Genomic DNA, 13,224 nt, shown 5'->3' with positions numbered 1-13,224 from the left:
AAAGGGCGCTGCTGCACAGTACATTTTCATGTACTGTGCTATGATTCTTTTTTTGACATTTTATATCTACAAACAAAACAAACGTTTAACTTAGCTTAACTCAGTGGTTCTCAAACTTGTTCTGTCGCGCCCCACTTTGGAGGAAGAAAAATGTTCGTGCCCCACCGCCCCAACAAAATTGGAACAAAATGGTCTATGTTGAATTTTTATTGAAACAACATTTTGTGACTCCTCCATCTGTCCTTTTTCAAATCATAGAATAAAGAAAATTGCAATCACTTTTAAGGAAACCAGATTGCTCCATCAGACAAAAACAAATAAAATGTGCAATCACTTTGTTAGAACAATGCAAATAAAGTTATATCTGTGCAAAAAACAACTACAATTTGGCAAAAAATAACTTGAGCACGACCTATACCTTACAGCACCCCTTTAGGTAACCAACAATTTGATATGGTTTATAATTTACTTTACACTCGCAACAATGTAAAACAGATCACACCTAAACTACAAATCTACCTGTATATACTCTAATACCCCCATACTTGGTTTGACCCAATGACATCATCCAGTGTATAAATAGAGGAAATGGTTGGGTCCCTTCCCCTTTAACCTCTGGAACACATGGTGGGTATGGCAAACAAACAATAAAAAGCATGGTTCGATTCATAGATGAATGTAATTTGGGGACAAATGGTGTGTTCTCACCCACTTTGTCACACATACTATGACGTTTTGTTGTCCTTTTAATTTCATACTGTACTATGATATTGATGACATAACATTCTCTACTCTATGCTGCTTTCGCGCGCGGCACCCGCCGCGCGCGGCACCCGGGGATTCTTTAGCTAAAACTCCCTAAACCGTTTCCCATTCATTTTCAATGGTAGTCCTAAACCAGTACGGATGTAATATATCTTTGGCCACCAGCACCAGCAGCGCTGTGGTGCCGTTTTGCGAGAGAAAGATTTTCTCCGGTGTTTGTCAGTCAGTCGGAGCCTGGAAAGAGCATCGACAGCCCGCATTTTCCGGATCTATTCGCTGGGTGGACACTACGTTGAACGGTAAGTCATTAAGATGAATAACAATGAATTAAAATGTCATGACAATTAGTCTGGGCTGTCTGACATTCACTTGAAAGCTTCAAAGATAAAGTTAGTTGTGTTTTTTTTGTGTTATTGTGTCGAAGGCGGACTTCTGTATGAGTTCGTTACCTTACAACGTAACGTAATCTGGAGCCGTTAACGGTTCATATCGGTTAATTCATCTCCGACTTTGATGCGTTTTTGTGACCAAAAGTATCACAAGTTAACACGAACGTGCATTCAAATAAAATGAGTTGGCGTTTACTACGTATGTCAGTGAACACAGAGGCTGAGCAGCGGCCGGTTGAGGTTGTGGTGAACGTAAGATATACTCTGTTACTTTACGGACACGTAACAAAAGAACAACAAGCTGTGACCGGACCCGGTGGTTCATGTGAATCACGTTAACGTTAAATAAACATGCACGTCTCCGTTGTATCACGTCACGTATCGTCACTAATGCATGTAGTTCATAGTTATGTACATTAACTGCTCCACGTGTGTTTGACAGCATTAGTTACTAACGTTAGTTACTTGGCAGATTCAGGATATCAGACAAAATATACTCAACTAATAAATGATGTGTTATTACAGATTAAACTACCAGCAGTATATAAAGTCATTAAAGTGATGAACACATGATTTTTTGTACTTTTACTTAAGTCAGACTTTGAGTAAGTAAGATTTGAATGCAGGACTTTCACTTAAAGAGTATTTACACCATGTGGTGGTATTAATACATATTTTTTTACTGAAGTACAAGATGTGTAGACTTTCTCCATCACTGTTAAAATAATGTTTATGTACAAGAAGTGCAAGAAGATATTAATTTGATGAAGTTCTAATTCTCGTCTGTTTGCATCTCAGTGATGGATGAAGATGAAGAGCTGGAGAGAGGGATGCTGAGTATCTCTCCTTCAAAGCCACACGTGCAGAGCTGAGAGTAAACATTTGATGTCTTTCATTTCTACCACCTGAAGATTTAAAATCAGTTACAGTTCAGCCGGTTTGCTGAACGGTTAATCGTGTGTTCTATTCAGTGTATATGATATGTTTTTTGTTTGTTTACCAGCTGTTTCTGCATCATCAAACAGCCAGACAACAACAGGCTCCGGGAACAGAAAGAGGTTTTTCACCAAAAACGTTCTGCCGTCAACAGACAAGCCTGGGACCATGACTTCTTATCCCACGTGAAGCATTGAACCGTTCTGTCTCATGTTTAGGTGTTCTGCTTGTTGTCCCAGTGACTATGAATTGATACCAGTCATGATGAGGGTACGTATCACTCTTTGTTTTCTTATATGGATAAAAAGAAACAATATGCATGTCTGAAACTGCTGTGTTACTAACACCTGAATGCATGTGTTTGAAGTGTGCCATGTTGCTTCACCTGCCTAGGTTACGTCACAATGACACACACTGAATATTAACCCATTGAAAGACAAACACACGTGTATGAATGAAGTATATTCTTTATATATTAATGTGAGAAACAGTCTGTCATTGGATACGGCTGAGAAAGGTGACGTAACGATACGAACAGTTGTGTTTCTTTGTCAAAATATAAATTACTGACAAGGTGTTTTCCATTGTAGAACCATCTGCTACACTGGCTGCACCAACTCATCTGAAGGGTTCACAAGTAGATGGTAAATACATCCAACATTTAAACACATCTGTCATATTCACTGTGCTCATATCTGTTATAAACCGTTGATTGTGTTTTGTGATCCTTCTCTCCTTGCAGCTGTAACTGTAAGGAGACCAGTGCCTGTTCCTCAGGAGCTCACGTGTCTGCTGCCAGAAGGAGCGGGTCGTCCAGCAACAGAGGCGACTGTCACAGTCCCTGGTGTGTGTTATTTGACCTGTATTTGCATCTTAAAAATATACTTCATGTAGTGTCCATCAAAACTGTTGTTAATTCTATACAGTTACTGCTGCACTGTATTGAGACAATAGGTAGGCAGCACTCCAGTGTCCAGCTTGCTGAGTTTCACAGACTACAGTGTAGCTGTCATGTTACATCCTTGCTTCATCTTACTGTCAATAATAATGACAACATGTTTAATATTCTCGATAGTGTCAGAGGCCCCCCTGATTTCTCCTGAGACGCTCAACTGTCACCTGCACAGAGAGATCAACGTTAGTGTGAGAAGGTTTTTCACGTCAAAAGATTAAATCAAGACGCAACCAGAATCGTACTCATTTGCTCCGTTTATTCTTGTCTGACTAGGTGAGCCATCACCCAGGCCGTTAGCTGTCCCCACCCGTCCTCCTCCACAGCTCCCTGGCTACGACCATGAAGTCAGCCAGTGGACCTGTTCACAGCAGCAGAGGATCTGGATGAAGACAGAGCTGGAATCCACGGGTCTCTGGCCAGGCTGCTTTCCTGTGCGCAGCCTCATGAAGATGGTGTCATTGTGGCATCTCCCTCCCCAGCCAGAATGAATCCACAGCATCTCTGATCTTCCTCCTCCAAAGTTCTTTCAGCTGGAACTGGATGCTACAAGGAAAAGGGTGGAGGACAGAAGACAGCAGAAGAGGAAGAGGACTGAATCCCAGCCCACAGGTCGCAAGTGTCGATTCTGTCAGATGGATCTGAAGCAGGATCCAAACAGTCCTCACATTCACACGGGGTTCCCTGGACTAACAGGGAAGTACATTTACGGCCCTGGTAAAGTCTTTTCCTTTTACAAAGACCAGGGCATGAGAAGCAGACGACCTGCTTTTTATGAGACAGAAAAAAAGAGATGGGAGGTTGAAAAGGGAAAGTAAGAGAAAAGGGGAGTGTTTTGTCATTATTATATTTGTTTAACATATTTGTGTTGTGTATTTGTGACCTTGCATTATTGGCTCTGTGTTCAATAGTCACTGTCCCTGTTGTGTTTAATAAATATATTTCATTCACTAATGTTCACATGTCTCATTAATACGTCAATCATTATAGTCAACAGTAAAAACTGCAATATAATAGGTTTATAGCCAAAAATAAGTCAAGTACTTGATAATCTATCTGCCACTACAATCTAGTGATAATCAGTAAAAGGTAAAGCTGGATAAACATTTCTTGATTTATGAATAGCTCTTTGTCATTGATGAGTGGCTTTGCCCCAGTGAGACTCGAACCTGCGTCCAGGAGCTGAAACCAGCGATATGAAATGCTGCAATTTCATTGGCTGTCAGCGTATGCCAACTATACACGGCTTGCCCGCGCGCGGCACCCGGGGATTCTTTAGCTAAAACTCCCTAAACCGTTTCCCATTCATTTTCAATGGTAGTCCTAAACCAGTACGGATGTAATATATCTTTGGCCACCAGCACCAGCAGCGCTGTGGTGCCGTTTTGCGAGAGAAAGATTTTCTCCGGTGTTTGTCAGTCAGTCGGAGCCTGGAAAGAGCATCGACAGCCCGCATTTTCCGGATCTATTCGCTGGGTGGACACTACGTTGAACGGTAAGTCATTAAGATGAATAACAATGAATTAAAATGTCATGACAATTAGTCTGGGCTGTCTGACATTCACTTGAAAGCTTCAAAGATAAAGTTAGTTGTGTTTTTTTTGTGTTATTGTGTCGAAGTCGGACTTCTGTATGAGTTCGTTACCTTACAACGTAACGTAATCTGGAGCCGTTAACGGTTCATATCGGTTAATTCATGTCCGACTTTGATGCGTTTTTGTGACCAAAAGTATCACAAGTTAACACGAACGTGCATTCAAATAAAATGAGTTTGCGTTTACTACGTATGTCAGTGAACACAGAGGCTGAGCAGCGGCCGGTTAAGGTTATGGTGAACGTAAGATATACTCTGTTACTTTACGGACACGGAACAAAAGAACAACAAGCTGTGACCGGACCCGGTGGTTCATGTGAATCACGTTAACGTTAAATAAACATGCACGTCTCCGTTGTATCACGTCACGTATCGTCATTAATGCATGTAGTTCATAGTTCTGTACATTAACTGCTCCACGTGTGTTTGACAGCATTAGTTATTAACGTTAGTTACTTGGCAGATTCAGGATATCAGACAAAATATACTCAACTAATAAATTATGTGTTATTACAGATTAAACTACCAGCAGTATATAAAGTCATTAAAGTGATGAACACATGCTTTTTTGTACTTTTACTTAAGTCAGACTTTGAGTAAGTAAGATTTGAATGCAGGACTTTCACTTAAAGAGTATTTACACCATGTGGTGGTATTAATACATATTTTTTTACTGAAGTACAAGATGTGTAGACTTTCTCCATCACTGTTAAAATAATGTTTATGTACAAGAAGTGCAAGAAGATATTAATTTGATGAAGTTCTAATTCTCGTCTGTTTGCATCTCAGTGATGGATGAAGATGAAGAGCTGGAGAGAGGGATGCTGAGTATCTCCTTCAAAGCAACACGTGCAGAGCTGAGAGTAAACATTTGATGTCTTTCATTTCTACCACCTGAAGATTTAAAATCAGTTACAGTTCAGCCGGTTTGCTGACCGGTTAATCGTGTGTTCTATTCAGTGTATATGATATGTTTTTTGTTTGTTTACCAGCTGTTTCTGCATCATCAAACAGCCAGACAACAACAGGCTCCGGGAACAGAAAGAGGTTTTTCACCAAAAACGTTCTGCCGTCAACAGACAAGCATGGGACCATGACTTCTTATCCCACGTGAAGCATTGAACCGTTCTGTCTCATGTTTAGGTGTTCTGCTTGTTGTCCCAGTGACTATGAATTGATACCAGTCATGATGAGGGTACGTATCACTCTTTGTTTTCTTATATGGATAAAAAGAAACAATATGCATGTCTGAAACTGCTGTGTTACTAACACCTGAATGCATGTGTTTGAAGTGTGCCATGTTGCTTCACCTGCCTAGGTTACGTCACAATGACACACACTGAATATTAACCCATTGAAAGACAAACACACGTGTATTAATGAAGTATATTCTTTATATATTAATGTGAGAAACAGTCTGTCATTGGATACGGCTGAGAAAGGTGACGTAACGATACGAACAGTTGTGTTTCTTTGTCAAAATATAAATTACTGACAAGGTGTTTTCCATTGTAGAACCATCTGCTACACTGGCTGCACCAACTCATCTGAAGGGTTCACAAGTAGATGGTAAATACATCCAACATTTAAACACATCTGTCATATTCACTGTGCTCATATCTGTTATAAACCGTTGATTGTGTTTTGTGATCCTTCTCTCCTTGCAGCTGTAACTGTAAGGAGACCAGTGCCTGTTCCTCAGGAGCTCACGTGTCTGCTGCCAGAAGGAGCGGGTCGTCCAGCAACAGAGGCGACTGTCACAGTCCCTGGTGTGTGTTATTTGACCTGTATTTGCATCTTAAAAATATACTTCATGTAGTGTCCATCAAAACTGTTGTTAATTCTATACAGTTACTGCTGCACTGTATTGAGACAATAGGTAGGCAGCACTCCAGTGTCCAGCTTGCTGAGTTTCACAGACTACAGTGTAGCTGTCATGTTACATCCTTGCTTCATCTTACTGTCAATAATAATGACAACATGTTTAATATTCTCGATAGTGTCAGAGGCCCCCCTGATTTCTCCTGAGACGTCTGCAGAGCCCGCTCAACTGTCACCTGCACAGAGAGATCAAAGTTAGTATTAGAAGGTTTTTCATGTCAAAAGATTAAATCAAGACGCAACCAGAATCGTACTCATTTGCTCCGTTTATTCTTGTCTGACTAGGTGAGCCATCACCCAGGCCGTTAGCTGTCCCCACCCGTCCTCCTCCACAGCTCCCTGGCTACGACCATGAAGTCAGCCAGTGGACCTGTTCACAGCAGCAGAGGACCTGGATGAAGACAGAGCTGGAATCCACAGGTCTCTGGACAGGCTGCTTTCCTGTGCGCAACCTCATGAAGATGGTGTCATTGTGGCATCTCCCTCCCCAGCCAGAATGAATCCACAGCATCTCTGATCTTCCTCCTCCAAAGTTCTTTCAGCTGGAACTGGATGCTACAAGGAAAAGGGTGGAGGACAGAAGACAGCAGAAGAGGAAGAGGACTGAATCCCAGCCCACAGGTCGCAAGTGTCGATTCTGTCAGATGGATCTGAAGCAGGATCCAAACAGTCCTCACATTCACACGGGGTTCCCTGGACTAACAGGGAAGTACATTTACGGCCCTGGTAAAGTCTTTTCCTTTTACAAAGACCAGGGCATGAGAAGCAGACGACCTGCTTTTTATGAGACAGAAAAAAAGAGATGGGAGGTTGAAAAGGGAAAGTAAGAGAAAAGGGGAGTGTTTTGTCATTATTATATTTGTTTAACATATTTGTGTTGTGTATTTGTGACCTTGCATTATTGGCTCTGTGTTCAATAGTCACTGTCCCTGTTGTGTTTAATAAATATATTTCATTCACTAATGTTCACATGTCTCATTAATACGTGAATCATTATAGTCAACAGTAAAAACTGCAATATAATAGGTTTATAGCCAAAAATAAGTCAAGTACTTGATAATCTATCTGCCACTACAATCTAGTGATAATCAGTAAAAGGTAAAGCTGGATAAACATTTCTTGATTTATGAATAGCTCTTTGTCATTGATGAGTGGCTTTGCCCCAGTGAGACTCGAACCTGCGTCCAGGAGCTGAAACCAGCGATATGAAATGCTGCAATTTCATTGGCTGTCAGCGTATGCCAACTATACACGGCTTGCCGCGGCGGGGGGATCAGTGATAATGATCCAGTAATAGTTGTATAACATAGCCTGTATTAATGTAAAATAGACAGGATGTTAGTATGTCATCAAGGCAATTGATTTTTCGAGCGTGTGCGCGTGTGCACGTTTTTGATGACTTACTGTACTGTGATATTGATGACATAACATTCTCTACTCTATGCTGCTTTGGTAAGGGGGGATCCGTGATAATGATCCCCATGATCCCCATTTGTCACACATACTGTCACCCATCTGCAACATAAACACCACAACAAGAGAGTTGTCAATTGAACCAATAATCGTACACTTCACTCAGATGCATGTTATAGCTTCTAATGATTACTCCACTGTTAATACTATTGTCACTTGTATTAACTTTTAAAATTGCACCGTGTTTCAGGGATCCTGAAGGTCTTCGTGCGTTCTATTCCCTGGTGAAAGATCTGAAATGTCTTGTATTCAGTCTCATCTGCCGCCACTTCAAGATCAAGCCTATCTAAATGTGTATTTTGCTCGTTACAATTTATTTAGCTAAAGTTTCTGTTGTTGTATTACCACATTTGTACATTTGCTGTAAATGGAACTTTTATTTTAAATAAAGGGTGAGAAAAATGTACGACTTGTCTGCGTGTCCTTTGCTGGTATCAACACCATGGCTTAACCCTTAATAATAATTGTATAGTATATATTCTATATTTTATTATAGTGTGTATAAATGCTTTTTAGTAAAATATCAATACTAAATGGGAAGAATGTTCTTGCAACACAAACATTCATGGAAGAATGGAGCAAATGTAATTTAAATTAGATTTTTATTTCAAAATATATTCAAACACATCAATAAGGCTTTAAATGACAGTGATGGAAATTTAAACTCAAGTCATTACAGTGACAGACAATGTCCTGTTGAATTCACATTTTGATAAGACACAGAAGTTGACTTCAAATCGTGTTACCTGTCACTGTATAATGTAACCCTAAAACAAAAAAATACATTCTATACATATATATACCACATGTCCAACTTCCAGATGTGCATTTTACCTGTTACATTATAACTGATGCTGATGAGGCAGAAGTACCATACCCTGGTCAGTCAATATTGGATATGTATTGTTACTTTAGTAACCTCGTCAAGCAATTATTGCCCGTTAATAACATGGCCAAGAAATGGCACAGTCTGTGTTGCAGTTGGAAAACAGTGTGCAGTATTATTGTCATATTTGTTCAAGCTTTATATCGTTAGTGCTGTCAGCAAAGGTTTATAGGTATAATTTCAAATACTTCATTTTATGTTTGGAATGCATTTTATCAGTGGTGGAAGAAGTATTTAGATCCTTTGCTTAAGTAAAATTAGCCACACAGTGATAATAGATAATTCAAGAATTTTACCAGGAGTTGCATTCCACCACTATATGTTTTTGTTTTGGGTATTTCCGTGTGGTGAAAATGCAGTGTTCAAAACACGTGCTTTTATTTTGACACGGTTACCCGGAAGTGTTTCTGCTTGACTGATTGAGAGCATTTTACTGTTAGCTTGTAGTTCAACAATGCAGGTAATGCTATTTTAATGCCCATATATTGTCATTCAGGGTATGGTACTTTGTTATACTAGTCACTGGTCCTTTAATTGCAGTTCACCCTGTATATGTTGGATATGGTGCTTTTAGTTTACTTATTTGTAGAGCTAGCAATAGCTAGCTTGCTAATAGGTAACAGCTAACGTAGTTAGGTTAATTCGCGTTTAAACTAGGTTAACATCACAATGACGTCTACCTGAATGTGAAGTTAAACTGACATTAATTTGATGAACGCAGACTGTTGTTCGGATTGTTTTGTGTGTTCAGTTAAGTATCAGCTGCCTTACCACCAGACTTCATAACAGCTTCTTTCCTCTGGCTGAGACTCCTCAACTCATCCTAAACGCATCCTCCTCCCTCCATAAATAACGTGTTTTATGTGTGTTTTTCTTGTGTAGCAAAATGGGACTACAATCCACATTTCGTTGTACAATGATGATCAAAGCAAATAACTTTTTGTTCACCAGTGGAGCATTTCTCTTTTCTTTCCCTCAGCAACGAGAGGAGAAGCAGTTGGAGGCGGCGGTGGAGTCTCTCGTTTCTCGTGTAGCGCACGTCAAAAACGCTCTTCACAGTTTCATTTATAAGTTGGAAAATGAATACGAGCGATTAACATGGTGAGTAAAAGCATTCCCCCCAAAGATCTTTACTTTGTGTCTGCGGTCAAGTTCTCAAGTTAAGACTTAATTGTGTGTATGAAAGAAACAATATTTAAATGTTGTTGTATTGTGGATTGTCCATATGATATTGAAGTGTTTAATGTTTTTAAACTATAGTTGTATCCCTCTGTTTGATGGAGGGTAGGTAAACGCAGTAATCCACTCCATTTAACAGGTTTACAAACTATCCAACTTCATCCTTGAATAAATATGTTGGCTCCAACATTACCCTGTCAGTTGATGAGATTTTCTACTGCGTTAACGCTAAAAAGGTGAAACGACTTTATAAGTATGTTTGACACAAGATGCTCTGTTTTGTCATCAAAATGCACAAACTTAAATATGTCCTTTTGCGGAGTGTTTTCGTCTTACCTTTTCAGATGCTGTGATTTGTGTCATTCAGGCCCTCTGTTTTGGACAACTTCGCGCTGATATCCGGTCAGCTGAACACCATCAATAAACTGCTGAAGAACGAGAAGACGCCGTCCTTTCGCAACCAGGTTATAATACCGCTGCTTCTGTCCCCGGACCGAGATGAGGACTTAGCAGTGAGTACCAAAACCACGGACGGACGTTTCTACTTCTCTGATGTGTTTTTTTTGTTTCTTTTAGCAAACTCTCTGACCTTTTCATTCATGCCACCCCCGCTTGCCCCCCTTCCCAACAGAAACTCACAGAGCAGCGTGTCCCAGTGTTCAGCCATGAGATTGTACCGGACTACTTGCGGACCAAGCCTGATCCAGAGGTGGAGGAGCAGGAGAAACAGCTGAGTGTAGAGGCGGCACGAATTGGCCCAGAGGTGGCACAGGTCAGTTAGTTATCGGACGAGTGGATCGATGCTGTCTTACTCATACGCTGCTAAAATGTAGAACAGTCATTTGCCTTGCGTTGCTTACAGCTGTAGAGTATTTTTGCATGGTTCAAAACGCCCCCCGGTTATTTTTTCATCAACAGAAACAGATCCAGACGTTGAATAAACTTTGTTCCAATCTGCTGGAGAAGCTGAACAATCCTCGTGATGACAGAGATGCAGAGAGTGCAGGTATGTTTCACTGTCAAGGAAAGTCATCTAAAATGTATTAATATATTTAAATATTTTTGACTCCTGTGCGTTTTTTTCTTTCTCCCCACAGCAATACGACAGAACAAACCATCGTTCAACCCTGCTGACACTAGCGCGTTGGTGGGAGCAGTTGCATTTGGAAAGGGGCTTTCCAAATGTAGGCCTCCTGGTCCAGTGGCCCCTGGACATCCGGGACAAGGGCCCATGATGGGTGGAGGTCCAACCTTACAGCAGGTCACCATTGGTGGTGGTTTAAGCCAGCAAGCAGGTATGGGAGGACCTGTGGCTCCACAGCAGCAAGGGCAGCCAGGTAGGAGACCTGGAGAGCTGGGTTAGTATTGCACCACGACTACTTTTGGTTGTTTGCCGTTAGTGTTCTTACAATGAATTTGTACTGATGTTAAAGGGATAGTTCGGTTGTACTTTTCCATAGTTAGTGTGTTGCCTACGGTAGACGACGGTCAGCACGCCCACAGTTTGGAGAAGCCACAGCAGTAACATTACTTTGTAACATAACTTTGCTCCCGTGTTGGTGTTCCTGTCTGTTTCTCCAAACTGGGGGCATGCCGGCCGCCATATACTGTCTGTAAAACACTGAGTATGGATTAGGATCTCGTACAACCCCACTTCAAAACATCGAACTATCCCTTTAAGCCCTTGCTGCTCTTCATATCCCTTTGCATGTGTCTAATTTTGAGAATATTTGTACTTAGGATGTGGATGAGTTTTAGGTGGTTTCGGTCTTTACTTTGAATTTGATTACAGTAATGTAATAAATACAGTGTTTATATATTTGATTACACCATATTTCGATACCCTTCCACACACAAGATCATCTAAACAGCAGTTATTGGATCGTAAAAGCGGAACAGATAGATCTGACAAATACTATTTGATTCAGTCAGATGATGCTGCTGGAAACTTTATGACTTCTTTGTGAATCTCATCCTCTTCCAGACGAGACAGAAATCATCTCGAATGAGCCTAATATTTCAAAGGGACTATTTATTTTCACCCTTGACGTTTGCTGAACTCTCAAGATTTCCGAGTACACAGATGGAAAAACATTGCAGCAAAAGCATTCATTTTCTCCCTGTTTTCTTTCTCAGGAAAAATGCCAAGCAGCATCAAGACAAACATCAAATCTGCATCCGGTTCAATGCATCCTTATACCCGATGAGCTCCTTCTTTTTTTTGGTTATGTTTATAAGCATTTGTTACATTTCACAGTCTCGCCTACAGCAAAGACAACAATTTGTAATAGTCGCATTTGTAACTTTATACAAACCCATTATTTTCATAGAATGGACCAACATCTACGAAGTTATTGCTACTCTGCTCTCTCTGAAGCTGTTTCACTCACATTCTCAGTGTAAAATGATCTCAAACATAAAATGTTAACATTTGCAACCATCAGGGTTCCTTTTTTATTTTCATTTTTGATACACCTCTGTGTTTGCGCCACTAGATGGCAGTAAGGCATCATTGTTTTGGGATTAGAAAGTATTTAGTACTGTACTATTGACTCAATAAAATATCTGCTTAAAGAACTACTTTGTGTCACGAATACATTTAAATCACTTTATTTTTTTCTTATATTTATGCACTTAAGGAAAGTAATAAATCAACTTTCCTATTATTTCTCGCATTTTTAATCTTAAACTAGTGTGCTTTGCCAGTAGCTTCTTTTTTATTTTATTTAAATTCTACAATCAAGTGGTGTTTACACAGCTCTGTATTGTCCAAACTGTAACATTGCTGTATTTGATCATCGCTCGTGTTATGTGTCTTGACATGGACGGAACATCTGCCCATCAAATGACCATCCAGACATTTCAGACATGCGCACATGATCTCATGATGTCCCTTCCCGTATTTCTGCCGGTGTCCTCTTCCTCCTGCTCCTCTTTGCGCATTTCGCAGCGGTACCAAAGGTGAGAATAATGAGGGCCGACGTTGCTCTGCGTGGCCTGATAATGTCAAAGTGTTTAAGAGGCCAAATGAGGAAGTATCGGTGCTGACGTGTGAGGGGGGCCCCGGCTCTCGCTCTCGCTCTCTGTCCACTCCGATCCCCGTCCTGCTGCACAGCATGCGGGCCCACCGCTGACCTACATACACCCTCTGTCCCCAAACAGGCAGACG

The 13,224-nt window shown here is 40.7% G+C and overlaps 1 protein-coding gene and 2 long non-coding RNA genes across 4 annotated transcripts; all 3 read left to right on the top strand.

Moving 5' to 3' along the window:
• Positions 1-2,195: 2,195 nt before the first annotated feature.
• LOC306776910 lies at positions 2,196-2,887 on the top strand. Its single transcript, XR_013771939.1, has 3 exons — positions 2,196-2,360; positions 2,681-2,734; positions 2,833-2,887. It is a non-coding gene; the product is annotated as an uncharacterized lncRNA (long non-coding RNA).
• Positions 2,888-5,661: 2,774 nt separating this feature from the next.
• Positions 5,662-6,699, top strand: LOC306776921. The gene is made up of 4 exons (XR_013771942.1): positions 5,662-5,831; positions 6,152-6,205; positions 6,304-6,405; positions 6,637-6,699. It is a non-coding gene; the product is annotated as an uncharacterized lncRNA (long non-coding RNA).
• Positions 6,700-9,272: 2,573 nt separating this feature from the next.
• Positions 9,273-12,618, top strand: med8 (mediator complex subunit 8). Of its 2 annotated transcripts, none has more exons than XM_079266960.1 (7): positions 9,273-9,336; positions 9,856-9,977; positions 10,423-10,567; positions 10,687-10,827; positions 10,974-11,061; positions 11,153-11,392; positions 12,192-12,618. In XM_079266960.1, the coding sequence occupies exons 1-7, from the start codon at positions 9,331-9,333 to the stop codon at positions 12,260-12,262; spliced, it is 813 nt and encodes a 270-aa protein (XP_079123086.1). In that variant the 5' UTR covers positions 9,273-9,330; the 3' UTR covers positions 12,263-12,618. The 2 variants fall into 2 exon arrangements, with proteins under 2 accessions (XP_079123086.1, XP_079123085.1); XM_079266959.1 differs by having other exon boundaries at positions 11,153-11,413.
• Positions 12,619-13,224: the final 606 nt, after the last annotated feature.

Source organism: Melanostigma gelatinosum, assembly GCF_949748355.1.
Source record: "Melanostigma gelatinosum genome assembly, chromosome: 4".
Lineage (NCBI taxonomy): Eukaryota > Metazoa > Chordata > Actinopteri > Perciformes > Zoarcidae > Melanostigma > Melanostigma gelatinosum.
This window is presented reverse-complemented; position numbering and strand designations above follow the sequence as displayed.